The sequence below is a fragment of the Chlorocebus sabaeus genome, chromosome 6 (genome assembly GCF_047675955.1).
Source record: "Chlorocebus sabaeus isolate Y175 chromosome 6, mChlSab1.0.hap1, whole genome shotgun sequence".
NCBI classification, from domain to species: Eukaryota; Metazoa; Chordata; class Mammalia; order Primates; family Cercopithecidae; genus Chlorocebus; species Chlorocebus sabaeus.
The window spans coordinates 12,203,915-12,222,366 of record NC_132909.1 but is presented as its reverse complement, the minus strand read 5'-3'; the positions used below and the strand labels follow the sequence as shown (position 1 = coordinate 12,222,366).

The 18,452-nt window shown below is 53.0% G+C and overlaps 1 protein-coding gene across 4 annotated transcripts in view; it reads right to left on the bottom strand.

The window, feature by feature from the left end:
- Window positions 1-4,971, bottom strand: part of EML2 (EMAP like 2) — a 37,336-nt gene extending 32,365 nt beyond the window's left edge. Inside the window, exons 1-4 of one of the 4 annotated variants that reach the window (XM_037991842.2) lie at window positions 4,616-4,971; window positions 1,491-1,709; window positions 1,282-1,405; window positions 1,005-1,109 (exon numbers count right to left, since the gene is read on the bottom strand). In XM_037991842.2, the coding sequence (XP_037847770.1) occupies window positions 1,005-1,109; window positions 1,282-1,405; window positions 1,491-1,709; window positions 4,616-4,787 (620 nt within the window). In that variant the 5' untranslated portion in view covers window positions 4,788-4,971. Of the gene's footprint in view, window positions 1-1,004; window positions 1,113-1,281; window positions 1,406-1,490; window positions 1,710-2,921; window positions 3,074-4,615 lie in introns of those variants that run through there. The other 3 variants (XM_037991841.2, XM_037991843.2, XM_037991844.2) reach the window with 3 other exon arrangements.
- Between the last annotated feature and the right edge of the window lie 13,481 nt (window positions 4,972-18,452).

Below are 18,452 nucleotides of genomic sequence, written 5' to 3'. Positions count from 1 at the left end.
GTTGACTCAGTCGCTTGAGAATTGACTGCTACCTCCCCGCAAAGCTCCTTCTCCGGCCCGCCAGGCATTCTGACTACGTCCATTTTCTTTTCTTTTTTCTTTTTTTTTTTTGAGATGGAGTCTCGCTCTGTCGCCCAGGCTGGAGTGCAGTGGCCGGATCTCAGCTCACTGCAAGCTCCGCCTCCCGGGTTTACGCCATTCTCCTGCCTCAGCCTCCCGAGTAGCTGGGACTACAGGCGCCCGCCTCCAGGCCCGAAATAGTTCTTTGTATTTTTTAGTAGAGACGGGGTTTCACTGTGCTAGCCAAGATGGTCTCGATCTCCTGACCTCGTGATCTGCCTCGTTATTACAGGCTTGAGCCACCGCGCCCGGCCTTCGTCCATTTTCACGTACTCCTTAGTTGAGTACCTTCGAGGCCTCCAAGTTGGCTCCACCTCTTGCATTTGACCACGCCCCTACGGCCCCGCCTAACCTTTAAACCACGCCCTTTTCCACCAGGCAGTGTCCCCTGATTTTGATGTCAAGGCTTCTGGAATCTGGCATGCCTCCCCTTGGTCTCGGCCTCTGTTACCCCGTACCCCAGGTTTTAATTTCGCCCAGGCGAACACTCTGGCCGCACCCTTAAATTTCTCAGACTCCCTCTTTCCTTGCAGAAACTCAGTGGCTGCTCCCTTGACTTCATCCCTGAAACTCAACGGGACCTCTCCTTTACTTTAATAACCACGTCCATAAGCCAAGCTCCTCCCTGACTTCCTCGCCCTGTAGACCTGACTGTCCAGCTCCTAAAAACTCTGGCCACGCCCCTCAAATATTGACTCCGCCCTCCCAGACCTTCCTCTGTTACCGTGCCACCTCAAGATTGGTCCTTCCAAGGCTCTGGCACTGTCCCCGCATTTGAACCAGCTGGCCCCACTCTAGGTTACGACCTCGTGGCCTGGGGCATGACTACATTTCTCGACCACTTCCTATCTCTTTCTGCTGCTTGACGCCGCCCCAGTCCTTACCCTTCCTTTTTGGCGCTACAGTTGCTGCTGGAGGATGTGGTCCGGCTGCGGGGGTCCTCGCGGCGCACCGAGGCCAGGCGCTCTGGTGACAAGTAGCGGCGGACACTGCTAAAAGAGAGCACACAGTTGGGGGCAGAGCCTTCGAGGCCAGCAGGCAAGTGCCATGAGCGGTCGACATCCTCCCTGCACCTTCTGCTGCTGGAGCTCAGGCAAACAAACCACCTCTGTCTCCCACGAGGTCTTGGAAGAGGCTGGGGGTCCCGGCCTTGTGCCTTACCTGCGCCCGGAGGTCGCCTCCTTCTTGGGAGAGGATGGGGACGTGGCATAGCCACCCACGCGCCGCGGGGGTCCCGAGCCATTAAGGGGCGTCCTGGTGGGAAGGCCTTTCAAGAGCTGACACACTGGAGGGATGGGGACAGAAGAGGGTGAGTGTGAGGACCAGGCCCCGGTCCTCCCCATCCCACCCCTCCAGTCTAACCGGGATACCCGAGGCAGTGGTGCCTAAGCGCGGAGGCGCCCGGCCCTTGGGGGTGCCCCGCGCGCGGAGCGCAGCTCCCTGTTCTTCGCACGCCCGCAGGCGACGCAGAGCATCCGCCAGCGCCGCCTTTAGGACCGCCAGCTCGTCTTCCTGTAACTGCAGCCGCTGCTCCAGCGCCGACACGCGGTCGTCCACTTCCATACCGCTCGTGCCCGACAAATTGTCATCTGAAAGACGGGGGAGTGCCCGCTGCAGGGCCACCCAGGAGCTCCAGTACCCAACGGGTCCCTCCCGCCTTCCTGGGTCAAAGCGAGGGGGCCAGCCACGCCCCTTTCCTGTCCCGCTACCTGAGGCTGGGACACTTGGAGATGGGCCAAGGAAGAGGACTCTGAAGGGGGAAGGAAATCCCCACCGCTCTCCAACCCATCCCCACACTCCTCTCTGCTGCAGCGCGCTGGCCCTGTGACCTTGGGGAAGTCCCTTCCATCTTATTTTCTAAGATTCTGTGAACCCAGGAGCCTCTCGCTCTGGCTTTAAGATTCTATGACTAAGACGTGGCCAGGCACGGTGGCTCAGGCATGTAACCCTAGCACTTTGGGAGGCCGAGGCGGGCGGATCACGAGGTCAGGAGATCGAGAGCATCCTGGCCAACACGGTGAAACCCCGTCTCTACTAAAATACAAAAAGAAAAAGAAAAAAAAAAAAATTAGCCGGGCGTGGTGGTGTGTTCCTGTAGGCCCAGCTACTCTGGAGGCTGAGACAGGGAAATCACTTGAACCCGGGAGGTCAGAGGTTGCCATGAGTCAAGATCACGCCACTGCACTCGCACTCCAGCCTGGCGACAGAGCGAGACTCCGTCTCAAAAAAAAAAAAAAAAAAAAAAAAAAAGATTCTATGACTAAGACTTTAAGTATCTATGAGTGATAAGAGCATTTGCAAAATGACACACTAACCTACTCCTAATGACACTAAAGTTCTAGAATTGATCCCCAACATCCTCCGACGAAGATGATGTTATGAATACCAACGTCTCTTCGCTGTTTCTAAGACTTTCCCAGTCAAAAGGTCGTGCCTAGCCTCCCCATGTCCCCTCCTCTCCTCACCCTGGGGTTCGACCCTAGAGCCAGCTGCAAGGACAGAGCTTCGGCGGCCCCTGGCGGCGGACTTGGGGGTTGCAGGCAGCGCATCGCAGACCCAGAAGACCCAAGGGAGAATGCAGACGGGGATGACACCTAAACTCTTCCCCAGCAGGCATTCCTCTTTTCTGTTCTCCTTCTTTATTTCGCCTCTACCCCACGCCCCAGATTTGGCTCTCCAGCCTATAGATGCAACCAAAATGACTCCCCGAGTGGCCCCCCCAACCCCGCTCATTTTCCCAAAGTGGGAGGGGCGGAGACCCAAGGGGTCCCTCTCCCCCTTTTCCCCCAGAATACTCATACCCAGACTCATTGCTGACCACAACCAAGGAAGCCCTGGTTCCCAGCCTGGTGGAAGTAAAGGTGGTAGCTTAGACAGGGACAGGGCGTGGAGCTCGCACCTGCCATCCCGCGTCCATAGGCCGCCCAACTGGCCTTCTGGGCTCCGCAGTGCAGCCGCCGCTCCTCCCTCCTCCCCCCCGTAGCCCAATCGCCTGCCGAGGCTTGTCCGCCCTGCCCCCAACTCAGCGCCTCCCAGGTCCGGTGCCTGGACCTGCAGAGGGAGATGGGAGCCTCCTGAGGTCAGAAGGAGTGAGCCGTCAGCACTTAGAGCTCATAACAGTGGGAAACCTCTAGGGGTCTTGTTGGCATCAAGTTTTGCAAACGGGAAACTAAGGAAGGAGGCTAGCAGGAGTGTGCAGAGACACGCCAAAGATCACCCAGCCAGTAGGTGGGGGCGGGGGACCCAGTCACCTCCTTTGCTCAGCCTGGTCCTACCTACCATTAATAATACGACCAGAAAAAAATGGCATCTGATACCGTGAGTTTACATGTGCCAGGCGCTGCTCACACAAAACACTTAGCGCGTTCCTAGCTCATGTTAATACTCGATAAATCCAGAATAGGATTAACTATTTTTATGATACCTAATGCTTTTGGCAACTCTAGTAGTCGTAGTGGCATAATCCATTTTAGGAGGAGAGGAGGAGGAAGGGTACTGAAGCCCAGAAAGGTGACGTTACTTGTTACATGCACACACAGCCGATCAATGCAAGAACCCATACTCAACCCAGGAATGGCCACCCTGTCATTCTGGCTCTTAGAGGGAGAGAGGAGGACAAAATAAGCATTCTGGGTCCCCTGCTAATTCCAGTGGTCCCTGGCACTAGGGTGTGTGCCCAGAGGACTGAACCTCCAAACTGAGTTAAATAGAGGTGCTTTCATCTTGACACTTGTGCCCCACCCAGAGCGGCCAGTTGCACTGTCAGGCCTTGGCCAGCCCATCCTGCCAACCCCCACACCTCCACCATCCCCACCCCTGTGACTCAAGCCCTCTGCTCCCTCCTGACCATCCCCCCATCCTCAGCCCTTTTTCCCAGAGACCAGGCCTCACTTCCCACTTTTCCCTCCCAACTCCCCTCTTCTCCTATCTCCCTTCACCTGAGCCTGACACCCACAGTGGCCCTTCTGGTATCACACGCATTTGTCTAGGGAGAAGGGATGGTTCTAATGCACGGGAGGGCCAGGGCCAGAGGATTTGGGAGGTATCCTAAAGGCAAAGTCCTCTGACTGTCCCTTTCCAGTGCCACACTCTGCCCTCAACTCAACACCAAATCCATCCCCACCCCCTCTGTCTGTCCCCCTGCCACGGAGATAGGGGAGCGTTCCAGAAGCTTGAAGGGAGAAAGGGCAGAGTTCCAGGCCCAATCGACTCCCAGGTCCTTCCCCCTTCCAATCCCTGGTTCCTTCGTGTTCTGCCCTTCTCTCCTCTCCGTCTAGTCACCTCTGGAGTAGCGGAGGATCCAAGTGGATGGGGGGCTGGGATCTGGGTTTTGGGGGCCAGGGACCTTCTCTTGGGTCAGGGTGCTGCTGAGGGAGAGGAAAGGGGGATCTTCAGCAAGGGAGGGGGATGGGGACTTGGAAGGAGGAGGTTGGGGCAAGAAGAGATGGGTCCAGCCTTGGGCGGGGCCAAGGTCGGAACTGAGGAGGGGTCTCACCGTTGCAGTATTGCAGCAGCGAGGACGTGTCGTACAGGCCGCAGAAGGCCGGGCCGCGCTCCGCCATCGTCCCACCACAGCCACCGCCGGCCCCCCCGGTCCCAGCTCGGGCACGGTCCCCCCCACCAGGCCCTGCCTCCCGTTGCCATAGCAACGCCCTTCGTTCCAGCATCCCCAGCTCAGCTTGCCTGGCATCAGGCGGCCAGCGCCGGGCCTGGCGCTGGGGTCATCCCCCAGGATGCCCAGAAGAGGGGGTAGGACACCCCCTGCCAAGCCCCCCAACACAATCCTCGGGCCAGGATTGGCTGCGCCCAGATCCCCCTAGGTACCTTCTGGTCCCGCCCACAGCCAGAGTGTTTTCTCTCTAGACCCCCCTCCTCGCCCTTTCAGAACCAATGAGAGACTGTCGCGCAGGGCCTTACACCAATAGGGATGCAGAGGGATTGGAAGGGGCAGGGCCTCTCCTTCTTTCAGCCTGAAGCGCAGCCCCGAGCTCCGGGAGGAGGATGGGTTGGAGGTAGTCACTCCCCTATCCCCAAAACCTTCTCTTCAGATTTTCATTGGATTTTCCAAAAGCTCCCTCCTTAAGAACAGGGCCCGACCTTACAGCCCCAAACCCGCTCAGGGAGCTCTTGTTTATTACATCTAGGCCCACCCCCAGGCTCTTAGCCCCACCCCCGGAATCTTGCGGGTGCTAAAGTTTTATTCCTGCCCACAGAATCATTAGCACTGCCCCCTGAACCTCCAAGGGTTTATAGTATAGTACTTCTCCAGAGAGGACCTTCTTATAGGATTAGTTCCGCCCTCGGAATTTAAATCCCTCCCCCATCGGTCTGTTAGTCCCTCCCCAACCTTCCCCACCACTCTGTCTGCGGCCCCAGGCCCTTAACTGCGCCCTTAGAGCCGTGGCCTCCCACAACCGTATTATCCACTCCGGGCTTTGGCACAGGCCCAGCTGTGAGGCTTGGACTAGCCCGCGTGTCAGGCAGAGATGGCTCGAAAGTTGTGGGGTAAAAGGGGAGGGTAGAAAACCCGACAATGGATTTCAAGAATATTGGACCGCCTTCCCCAAGTCTCCAACGAGGGTAAACACCTAGAGTATAGGCAGGAGAAGTGAAGTCTAGAGTCGAAAAAGAACTCCCTCTGGACACAGAGACAAACAGTAGAAACTTTGGAACCAGATTGACCTGGGTTTGAATCCTGACTCCTCCACTGTCTGGTTTCGTGACCCAAAAGCTCCAGTTCCGCATCTGGAAGGTGGGGCCTCATAATCGTGCCTGCCTCATTCATTCATTCAAAAATGTTTACTGAGTGCCTAACGGGCCAGGCTCTGTTCTAGGTGCTGAAGTTTCAGGAGTGACTAAGTGAACCTATTTCCTCTCATGAATCGTTCATTCAATGCAAGAGGTAAACAATCATACACAAAATAAATAACAATACCTAACGTTTAATCAGCAGTCATTATGGGCAAAACACTGAGTTATCCTCACCAAAAGCCCTATTTTGTTGTTGCTTGTTTGTTTTTGAGACGGATTCTCGCTCTGTCGCCCAGGCAGGAGTGCAGTGGTGCAATCTCAGCCCACTGCAACCTCCGCCTCCCGGGTTTAAGCGATTCTCCTGCCTCAGCCTTAGGAGTAGCTAGGACTACAGCCGCGCGCCACCCCGCCCAGCTAATTTTTGTATTTTTAGTAGAGACGGGGTTTCACCATGTTGGCCAGGATGGTCTCGATCTCTTGACTTTGTGATCTGCCCACCTCATCATCCCAAAGTGCTGGGATTACAGGCGCAAGCCACCGCGCCCAGCCTATTTTTTTATATTTTAAAAATATTTTGTAGAGAGGAGCTCTTGCTATATTGCCAAAGCTGGTCTCGTACTCCTGGCCTCAAGTGATCCTTCGGCCTGGGCCTGCCAAAGTGCTGGAATAATAGATGTGTCTCACTCACTCTTGCCCTGCCTGTGATGCAGTGGCATGATCTCGGCTCACTGCAACCTTCACCTCCCAGATTCAAGCGATTTTCGTGCCTCAGCCTCCCCAGCAGCTGGGATTACAAGTGTGCACCACCATGCCTGGCTAATTTTTTTATTTTTAGTAGACACAGGGTTTTACCATATTGGCCAAGCTGGTCTGTAACTCCTGACCTCAAGTGATCCTCCCGCCTCAGCCTCCCAAAGTGTTGAGATTATAGTCGTGAGCCACCGCGCCCAGCAAAGGCCCTATTTTAATCACCATTTTAGAGATGATGATACAGAAACAGCATGGCAGTGGCTTACAACCTGTTAATTCCCAGCACTTTCGAAGGCCAAAGAAGGGGGATTATAGGGGCGCGAGATCAGCCTGGGCAACAAAGCAAGACCGTGCCGCTACAAAACAAAATTTCTTCCTTTTTTTTTTTTTTCTTTTGAGATAGAGTCTTGCTCTTGTGGCCCAGGCTAGAGTGCAATGGCACAATCTTGGCTCACTGCAACCTCTGTTTCCCGGGTTCAAGCAATTCTCCAGACTTAGCCTCCCGAGTAGCTGCGATTACAGGCACCCGCCACCACGCCTGGCTAATTTTTTTGTATTTATTTACTTATTTATTTTGAGATGAAGTCTCGCTCTGTTGCCCAGGCTGGAGTGCAGTGGTGCGATCTTGACTCACCACAACCTGCGCCTCCCTGGTTCAAGTGATTCTCCTGCCTCAGCCTTCCAAGTAGCTGGGACTACAGGCTCAGGCCACAATGCCTAGCTAATTTTTGTATTTTTAGTAGAGACAAAGTTTCACTATGCTGGCCAGGCTCGTCTGGAACTCCTGACCTCATGATATGCCCACCCTGGCTTCCCAAAGTGCTGGGATTATAGGTGTGAGCCATCGCACCCGGTGAAAACAAAATTTTTTGTCAGCCTGGCATGGTGGTGCACGCCTGCAGTTCCAGCTACTTGGAAGGCTGAAATGGATCACTGGAGCCCAGGAGGTCGAGACTGCAGCAAGCTATGATCATGCCACTGCACTCCGGCTTGGGCAACAGAGCAAGAAGGTTTACAGACAGGACAATATAATCAAAAAGGGAGCAGGAGGCTCATTTAGAGACCATAGAGCCAGGCAGTTACCTCTGAGGAAGTGATATTTGAGCTGACATGTGTAAAACAAGAAGGGCTGGGCGCGGTGGCTTACACCTGTAATCCCAGGACTTTGGGAGGCCGAGGCAGGCAGATCACCTGAGGTCAGGAGTTCAAGACCAGCCTGGCCAACACAGTGAAACCTTGTCTCTACTAAAAATATAAAACTTAGCTAGGCATGGTGGTGCACACCTGTAATCCCAGCTACTCGGGAGGCTGAGGCAGAATTGCTTGAACCAGGGAGGTGAAGGTTTCAGTGGGCAGAGACTAAGCCATTGCACTCCAGCCTGGGTGATAGAGTGAAACTCCAGCTCAAAAGAAAAGAAAAGAAAAGAAAAGAAAAGAAAAGAAAGGAAGAAAGAAAGAGAAAAACAAGAAGGAAGCAGTTATGCCTGGAGTTGGAAGGCAGGGGATTTCTAGGCAGAGGAAAGAGCAAGTGCAAAGGTCCTGAGGTTGGTTTGAGTTTAGCATATTCCTGGGGAACCAGAAGGTTGATGAGGATGAAGCTGTGGAGAGAGATGGGAAGGCGAGGATGCGAGATAAGGGAGGCTATGGGCCTTCCAGATCTTACAGGGCCTCAAAGGCTGGGGGAAGACTTTGGCAGTTTGTCACTGTATCCTCCACAAGCCACAGCGAGTCACAGATATAAATTATATATGAGTGGCCAGGCCATGCATGTAATCCCAGCATTTTGGGAGGCCGAGGTGGGTGGATCACTTGAGGTCAGGAGTTCGAGACCAGCCTGGCCAATATGGCGAAACCCCGTCTCTACTAAAAATATAAAAATTAGCCAGGCGTGGTGGTGGGCTCCTGTAGTCCCAGCTACTCGGGAGGCTGAGACAGGAGAATGGCATGAACCCGGGAGGTGGAGTTTGCAGTGAGTCGAGATCATGCCACTACACTCCAGCCTGGGTGACAGAACTAGACTCCATGTCAAAAAAAAAAAAAGTAATAAATAGGGCTGGGTATGGTGGCTCACATCTATAATTTCAGTTCTTTGGGAGGCCCAAACAGAAGGATCAATTGAGGCCAGGAGTTTGAGACCAGCCTAGGCAATATAGCAAGAGCTCCTCTCTACAAAATATTTAAAAGTTAGCTGGGGCAGGGCACAGTGGCTCATGCCTGTAATCCCAGCACTTTGGGAGGCCGAGGCGGGCGGATCACAAGGTCAGGAGATCGAGACCATCCTGGCTAACACAGTGAAACCCCGTCTCTACTAAAAATAAAAAAAATTAGCCAGGCGCGGTGGCAGGCGCCTGTAGTCCCAGCTACACGGGAAGCTGAGGCAGGAGAATGGCGTGGGCCCGGGAGGCGGAGCTTGCAGTGAGCCGAGATTGCGCCACTGCACTCCAGCCTGGGCAACACAGCAAGACTCTGTCTCAAAAAAAAAAAAAAAAAAAGTTAGCTGGGCTTACTTTTTTTTTTTTTTTTTTTTTTTCCAGATGGAGTTTTGCTCTTGTTGCCCAGGCTGGAGTGCAATGGTGTGATCTCTGCTCACTGCAACCTCCACCTCCTGGGTTCAAGTGATTCACCTGCCTCAGCCTCCGGTGTAGCTGGGATTACTGGCATGTGCCACCATGCCTGGCTAATTTTTGTATTTTTAGTAGAGACAGGGTTTTACCATGTTGGCCAGGCTGGTCTTGATCTGCTGACCTCAGGTGATCCACCCGCCTTGGCCTCCCAAAGTGCTGGGATTGTAAGTGTGAGCCACCATGCCTGGCCAGTTGGGCTTACTTCTTGTTGAACAGGTCTAAAAAAAGAAAAATAGGCAGGCCTGGTAGCTCATGCATGTAGCTCCAGCTACTTGGGTGGCTGAGGCCGGAGGATCACTTAAGCCCAGGAAGGAGTTTGAGGCTGTCGTGAGCTAGGATGGCACCACTGCACTCCAGTCTGGGTGGCATAGTGAGACCCCATCTCTTAAAAAACAAACAAACAAAAACAAATAAATAAAATAAATAAACAAATTAAAAAATCAATGATGGGTTCAAAGTGATGACCAAAATAGCCATGGGTCCTTATCCTCTCACGATAATCACTAATTGTGTTACTGATAGAAACAACGCAGGAGGTTTTCTGCCTCCCAAATCCCGCTTCTTCCACCCCCCTCAATCCTCTTGAGCTCAGATTCTAGGAGAGGGGAAGTCAGACACCCAGATACAGAACTCTGAAGCAGGCTGCAAAGTGCTAAGGGCTGTTACTGGGATGTCCCGAGAGGACCGCGGAGTCCCAGGGGAGATCACATCCAGGGGCTCCATATGGTGCGGGAGGAGGAGGGAGGAGAGCCAGGCACAGGGATTTAGCTTGATGAGTTATGGGAGGTGGGAGATGGCACACAAAGATGAGTCAGACCCAGTCCTTGCCCTTGAGGGGCCCCCAGCCTCTGTGCGGACACCGAACACTGTCAGGGTCCATGCCAGCTAAGTGATCTTGGCTCAGCGGCTTGGTTTTTCCTCCTCTGCAAAACAGGAGTCAACCCAGCCCCCACTTCCCAGGGGAGCAGAGCAGGTTGAATGGGCTCATGCTCATAAAGTGCCCAGCACAGTGGTTTGGGGGTACAGGTAATGGAGGTGGTTTGATTACAACTGCTTTTGCAGGGAGATGTCAAGGGTGTGGGAGACAGACGTGGGGAGAGAGCGGCTCTGTCTGAGGAGGGGGTGGGGGCAGGCAGGGCTCACAGTCTCTTTGTCTTTCTGCCTCCAGGTTTCCTTCTCCCTGAGGCTTGTCGCTCTCATCTCTATCTCTGTTTTTCTTCATATCTCTGTCTAGAAATTGGATTTCATCCCAGCACTTTGGGAGGCCGAAGTAGGTGGATCACCTGAGGTCGGGAGTCCGAGACCAGCCTGATCAACATGGAGAAACCCTGTCTCTACTAAAAATACAAAATTTCCGGGCGTGGTGGCTCACACCTGTAATCTCAGCACTTTGGGAGGCCGAGGCGGGCAGATCACGAGGTCAGGAGATCAAGACCATCCTGGCTAACATGGTGAAACCCTGTCTCTACTAAAAATACAAAAATTAGCCGGGTGTGGTGGTGGGCGCCTGTAATTCCAGCTACTTGGGAGACTGAGGCAGGAGAATTGCTTGAACCCAGGAGGTGGAGGTTGTGGTGAGCCGAGATCGCACCATTGCACTCAGTGAGCTGAGATTGTGCCACTGCACTCCAGCCTGGGCAATAGAATGAGACTCCTTCTCCAAAAAAAAAAGTTGGACAAACTGGGTCTTCCTTTCATCACCTATGAGACATGTCACCCTGAGCAAGTTACTTTCCTTCTCTGGGCCTCAGTTTCCCTATCCAGAAAATGGGGATAATATAACACCTCTGCTACAGGTCTGTTATGAGAAGGGAGATATAGATGTGTAAAATACCCAATATGGTGGCCGTTATTATTATTATTATTACTGATACTAATCTCTGACTCTGTTTTTCTCTCAGCATCTCTTTTATTTATTTATTTATTTTGAGATGGAGTCTCGCTCTGTCATCCAGGCTGGAGTGCAGTGGCGCGATTTCGGCTCACTACAAAGTCTGCCTCCCAGGTTCAAGCAATTCTCCGGCCTCAGCCTCCCAAGTACCTGGGATTACAGGTGCCCGCCACCACACCCGGCTAATTTTTGTATTTTTAGTAGAGACGGTGTTTCACCGTTAGCCAGGATGGTCTTGATCTCCTGACCTCATGATCCACCCGCCTCAGCCTCCCAAAGTGCTGGGATTACAGACGTGAGCCACCGCAACCAGCCACTTTCTTTTATTCTTTCATTTTTTGTTTGTTTTTTTGAGACAGAATCTCGCTCTATTGCCCAGGTTGGAGCACAGTGGTGCAATCACAGCCCACAGCAGCCTCAACCTCTTAGGCTCAAGTGATCTTCCTGCCTCACCCTTCTGAGTAGCCGGGACTACACGCACCAGCAGCCGTGCCTTGCTAATTTTTAAAAAAATTTTTTTGTAGAGACAGGGTTTCACTATGTTGCCCAGGCTGGTCTCGAACTCCGGGGCTCGAGCGATCCTCCTATCCCAGCCTCCCAAAATGCTGGGATTACAGGTGTGAGCCACCATGCCTGGCCTCTTTCTTTCTTTGTGTTTCTCTCTCTATGTCTCATTCTGTCAGTCTGTCTCCCTACTCCTGGCTAGGAAGCTCTCTTTAGGACAGGCATTCAAGACCAGCCTGGGCAACAGAGTGAGACCCCGTCTCTAAAAAAAAAAATAAAAATATAGTCGAGCATTGTGGAGGGCACCTGTAAACCCAGCCACTCAGGAGGCTGAGGCATGAGAATCGCGTGAACCCAGGAAGCAGAGGTTGCAGTGAGCCAAGATCGTGCTACTGCACTCTAGCCTGGGTAACAGAGCAAAACCCCATCTCAAAAACTCATAATAATTAAAAAAAATAAATAAATAAATTAGCCGTACTTGGTGGCCTGTGCCTGTAGTCCTAGCTACTGGGGAGGCTGAGGTGGGAGGATCACTTGAGCCCAGGAGGTCAAAGCTGCAGTGAGCCGTGATTGTGTCACTCCACTCCAGTCTGGACGACAGAGCGAGACGCTGATCCAAAAAAAAAAAAAAAAAAAAAAGCCTGGAGGAAAAGGCCCAGGTTTGCCTGCTCTCCCTGAGGCTTAGAAAGGGGCTTAGGGGCTTGCTGAGCACTACCAGGGAGCAATCAGAGACCCCTACAGGTTTGAATCTTTCAACTGATCCTGCCCATTGCTGGCTGTTTGCACTGGGTTTTGGAGGCAGGGAAGGCTGGAGCTGTCTCTAGGGCCCCAGCTGAGAGCCCCTCTGCTGGCCTCTGAGCCCCTGGAGCCCCCACCCCACCCCGCATGAGATTATGTCAACATAGCCCAGACGATTCTGGCCAGGACAATATTTGCCCTCAGGATCTGGGGAGGTCGCTATGGAGATGTGCCCTCCCCCACTAGGCCGGAAGAGGCGAGGGGAGCCATGCGTCTCTGTCTCATGGAGTCTGAGGTTAATCCCTATTCTCTTCTGGGCTATAAGTCCCTCTCTCTGTTTTTGCCCCTCTCTGCTCCCCTCCTTTCCCTTTCCTTCCCCTCTCCTCCCCTTCCCTCTCCCTGTCTCTCTCTCCTTTTTTTTTTTGAAGACAGGGTCTCACTCTGTCACCCAGGCTGGAGTGTAGTGGCGTGATCTCCACTCACTGCAACCTTCACCTCCCGGGCTCAAGAGATCCTCCCACCTCAGCCTCCCCAGCAGCTGGGACCACAGGTGCGTGCCACCATGCCCAGTTAATATTTTTTTGTAGAGATGAGGTTTTGCCACGTTGTTCAGGCTGGTCTCTAACTGAGCTCAAGCGATCCATCTGCCTCATCCTGCGATCTCGGATCAGTGCAACCTCCACCTCCCGGGTTCAAGCGATTCTCCTGTCTCAGCCTCCTGGGTAGCTGGGATTACAGGTGCCCGCCACCACACCCGGCTAATTTTTTTTATTTTTAGTAGAGATGGGGTTTCACCATGTTGGCCAGGCTGGTGTCGAACTCCTGACCTCAGGTGATCCACCTGCCTTGGCCTCCCAAAGTGCTGGTATTACAGGCATGAGCCACCGCGCCCGGCCTTGTTTCTTAGGTCTTACCTCTCTGGGTCTCCTCTCTGTCCCTCTTTCTCTGGGTCCCCATCTCTGTGTTTCTGTCTCTCCATGTCTCTGTCTCTCCCTGGGTTTCAAGTCTGTGTCTCTCTTTGGGTGTCTATATTTTTTGTTTGTCTCTCCAGGCCCCTGTCTCGGGATCTCTGTCTCTTCCCATCTCTGGGCTCCCCTCTCTCTGGTTCCTATCCGTTTGTCTGTGTGTGCCTGGACCCACATCTCTCGCCAGGTCTCTGTCGCAGGTCTGCTGTCTCTCTCACTCTCTGTATCTCTTCTCATTCTGTGTATTTGTATATCTCTGGGTCTCTATCATTCAGGCCTCATCTCTCTGCAGTCCTGAATCTCGGGGACGGAGAGGGGACTGTCACAGCTTCCCATTCCTGGTCTCTGTCCCCACGGGGCGCCCCCTCTCCCCATCTCTCTCTGCCTCATTTCTCCGGCACCATCTGCCAGCACCCCAGGCCCCCGTCTGCTCCCCGCAGGCTCTGCTTAGCTAGGCAGCCCCATGGCGGAGACACAGGCCTTCCAGCTTCCACCCCCGCCCCTTGCATCCTGGGTAGGGGCACTGCCTGGTCATTGCTGGAGGGCGAGGGGAGGCAGGAGGGCAGGAGACCAGAGCCTGGAGACCGGGGGCCAGGGGCAATGGATAGAGAGAAACAGACGCAATCCCAGAGAGGAGATGGAAAAGGGGGAAGAGAAAAGAGAAACTTTAAAGACTGGCAAAAAGAGGCTAATCCAGAGGGAGAGAGAGAGTGAAAGAACCCAGCAGAGAGGCAGAATGAAAAATGGAAAAAGAGAAGAGAAAAGCCTTCCCAACAGACAGGAGAGAAAGACAGAGGCAATCGGAGTGTGGGCTCAGAGAAAAGAAATAAGGAGGCCGGGGACAGTGGTGCCCGCCTTTAATCCCAGCACTTTGGGAGGCTGAGGCAGATGAATCACTTGAGCCCAGAAGTTCAAGACCAGTCTGGGCAACATAGCGAGACACCACCTCTACAAAAAGTAGAAAAATTGGCTGGGCACCATGGTTCACACCTGTAATCCCAGCACTTTGAGAGGCCAAGGCAGGTGAATCACCTGAGGCCAGGAGTTTGAGACCAGCCTGGCCAACACGGCAAATCCCCATCTCTACTAAAAATACAAAATTAGTTGGGTGTGGTGGCGCATTCCATAATCCCAGACACTTGGGAGGCTGAGGCATGAGAATCGCTTCAACCCAAGAAGTGAAGTTTGCAGTGAGCCGAGATGGCACCACTACACTCCAGCCTGGGTGACAGAGACAGACTCCATCTCAAACAAACAAAAAAAAAGGTTGGGCACGGTGGCTCACGCCTGTAATCCCAGCACTTTGGGAGGCCGAGGAGGGCTGATCATGAGGTCAGGAGTTCAAGACCAGCCTGGCCAACACAGTGAAACGCCACCTCTGCTAAACAAAAATACAAAAAATTATCTGGGTGTGGTGGCAGGCACCTGTAATCCCAGCTACTCCAGAGGCTGAGGCAGGAGAATCGCTTGAAACCTGGAGGCGGAGGCTGCAGTGAGCCGAGATCGTGCCATTGCACTCCAGCCCAAGCAACAGTGCGAGACTCCATCTTGAACAACAACAACAACAACAAAAATTAGCCAGGCATGGTGGTATGTGTCTGTAGTCCCAACTACTCAGCAGGCTGAGGTGGGAGGATTGCTTGAGCCCAGGTAGGGGGTCGAGGCTGCAGTAAGCTGTGATCGTGCCACTGCGCTCCAGCCTAGGCAACAGAGGGAGACCCTGTCTCAAAAGAAAAGAAAATGAGTAAGGAGAGATTTGGATGAAAGAGAGAAGCAAGGTAGGATGGACAGAGAGAGAGAGGAACATTGGGTCGGAGGAGGTGGGAGAGAGATGGGAGAGGCAGAGGGGTTGGGGCAGGGGGTTTGCCAAACATGGAGACAGGACTAGAGAAGGAAAATGGAGGAGGGAGAGGAGAGGCTGGGGAACCAGGCTTGTCCCGTTCTGAGCCCCCTGTTGCGGGAGTGGGGCGTGGGACTAAGCTGTCTGGGAGCAGCTGAGTCGGGATGGTGCATGCTGTTTCTTGGCCTGAAGTTTTCAGAAGCCATGAACAAAGCAGCTGGAGGGGGCCTGTGCAGCCAGCACCTTTGCAGACCCTGGGAAACAACAGAGGACCCCAGGAGGGCTGAGGTGGGCAGAAGACCAGGCATCTACCTGGCCCTGAATCTCTCCTTACTTCTCTCTTTTTTTTTTTTTTAGAGATGAAGTCTCACTCTGACGCCCAGGCTAGAGTGCTGTGGTGCAGTCTCAGCTCACTGCAATCTCCGCTTCCCGGGTTCAAGCTATTCTCCCGCCTCAATCTCCCGAGCAGCTGGGATTACAGGCACGCACCACTACACCCAGCTAACTTTTGTATTTTAGTAGAAATGGGATTTCACCATGTTGGCCAGGCTGGTCTCGAACTCCTGACCCCGGTCTCCCGAAGTCCTGGGATTACAGGCGTGAGCCACTGCACCCGGCCTCTCCTCATTTCTTTTCTTTTCTTTTCTTTTGAGACAGGGTCTCCCTCTGATACCCAGGCTGGAGTATAGTGGCATGATCACAGCTCACTGCAGCCTCGACCCCCTCCCCGGGCTCAAGCAATTTTCACTCAGTCTTTCCATCTCACAGTTTCTTTTCTGGTTATTTTTTTGAGACAGAGTCTGGCTGTGTCAGCCAGGCTAGAGTGCAGAAGCACAATCTCAGCTCACTGCTACCTCTGCCTTCCAGGTTCAAGTGATTCTCCTGCCTCAGCCTCCCGAGTAGCTGGGACTACAGGTGCCCACCACCTTTCCTGGCTAGTTTTTGTATTTTTACTAGAGCCTAGGTTTCATCATGTTGGCCAAGCTGGTCTCCAACTCCTGACCTCAGGTGATCCACCCACCTTGGCTCCCAGGGTGCTGGGATCACAGGCGTGAGCTACCATGACTCTGTCTCTCTCCGGCTCTTGCTCTCTGTTTTCTTTCTTGGCTTCTCTCCCCCACCCCCTCTTATCTGTGTCTATGTTGTCTGTTTGTTTCTCTGTGTGTCTTTCTCTCTTTCTCTCTGTCTGTCTCTCTCTTTCTTCTATTCTATTTCTCTCTCTCGGTCTTTCTCTTCTTGTCTTTTTTTTTTTTTTTTTTTTTTGAGACAGTATTGCTCTGTCGCCCAGGCCGGAGTTCAGTGGTGCAGTCTCAGCTCACTGCAACCTCCGCCTCCTAGGTTCAAGCAATTCTCCTCCCTCCGTCTCCCCAGTAGTTGGGATTACAGGTGCACACTACCACACCCAGCTAATGTTTGTATTTTAGTAGAGACGGGGTTTCACCATGTTGTCCAGGCTGATCTCGAACTCCTGACTTCAGGTGATCTGCCCGCCTGGGCCTCCCAAAGTGTTGGGATCACATGCGTGAGCCACTGCGTCTGGCCTCTCTTCTTGTCTTTATCTGTCTCCCACTCTAGATCTTTCTTGGTCCTTGGTTTCTTTTTTCTTTTTCTTTTCTTTCTTTCTTTCTTTTTTTTTTTTTGTTTTTTGAGACAGGATCTCACTCTGTCACCCAGGCTGGAGTGCAGTGACACGATCATCACAGCTCACTGTAGCCTCAATTTCCTGAGCTCAAGCAATCCTCCTGCCTCAGCCATCCAAGTAGCTGGGACCACAGGAGCACCACCACCACATCTGGCTAATTAAAAAAAAAAATTTGAGAGGCCGGGCGTGATGGCTCACGCCTGTAATCCCAGCACTTTGGGAGGCAGAGGCGGGCGGATCACCTGAGGTCAAGAGTTTGAGACCAGCTGTGGCTAACATGGTGAAACCCCATTTCTACTAAGGATACAAAAAAATTAGCTGGGCATGGTGGTTCATGCCTGCAATCCCAGCTACTCAGGAGGCTGAGGCAGGAGAATCACTTGAACCCAGGAGGCAGAGGTTGCAGTGAGCTGAGATTGTGCCATTGCACTCCAGCCTGGGCAACAAGAGCAAAACTCCATCTCAAAAAAAAAAAAAAAAAAAAAAAAAAAATTGGCCAGGTGCAGTGGCTCATACCTATAATCTCAGCACTGTGGGAGGCCGAGGAGGGCGGATCACCTGAGGTCAGGAGTTCAAGACCAACCTGACCAAATTGGTGAAAACCTGACTCTGCTAAAAATACAAAAAAACTAGCTGGGCATGGTGGCAGGTGCCTGTAATCCCAGCTGCTCGGGAGGCTGAGGCAGGAGAATCGCTTGAACCTGGCTCACTGCAATCTCTGCCCCAGCCTGGGTGACAGAGTGAGACTCTGTCTCAAAAAAAAAAAAATTTTTTTTTAAACCTAGATGACAGGTTGATAGGTGCAGCAAACCACCATGGCATATGCATACCTACGTAGCAAACCTGTACGTTCAGCACATGTATCCCAGAACTTAAGGTAAATTTTTTTTTAATTGGAAAACTGAAAAAAGTTTTTTTTTTTTTTTTTTTTAAAGACAGAGTCTTGCTCTGTCGCCCAGAGTGCGGTGGCGCAATCTCGGCTCACTGCAAGCTCCGCCTCCCAGGTTCCCACCATTCTCCTGCCTCAGCCTCCCGAGTAGCTGGGACTACAGGCGCCCGCCACCACGCCCGGCTAATTTTTTGTATTTTTTAATAGAGACAGGGTTTCACCATGTTAGCCAGGATGGTCTCAATCTCCTGACCTCGTGATCCGCCCGCCTCAGCCTCCCAGAGTGCTCGGATTACAGGCGTGAGCCACCGTGCCCGGCCTTTTTTTTTTTTTTTTTTTTTTTTTTTAGAGACAGGGTCTCACTATGTTGCCCAGGCTGGTCTCCAACTCCTGGGCTTAAGTGATCCTCCCATCTCAGCCTCCCAAAGTGCTGGTATCACAGGCTTGAGCTACCACACTAGGCTCTTGGCTCCTTTTCCTGTCTCACACCACCAGCTCATTTCCTCTCCACTGCTTCCCCTTCTCTGCCAGCCTCTCCCTTCCCCCTCTTCAGCCTCCCCACCCCTCACTGCCTTCCTCTGTGGAGTGACCCCAGGCCCTCAGTGGGGCCCAGGAGAGACTCCCTTCCAACCCCAACTTCTCCCAAGGTGCTGGGCAATCTCAGACCCCCTTCCCTCTCCACTCCAAGACCGGAGCCTTTCCCAGGACCCAGAGGGCGCCAGGAATGTGGGGCAGAGA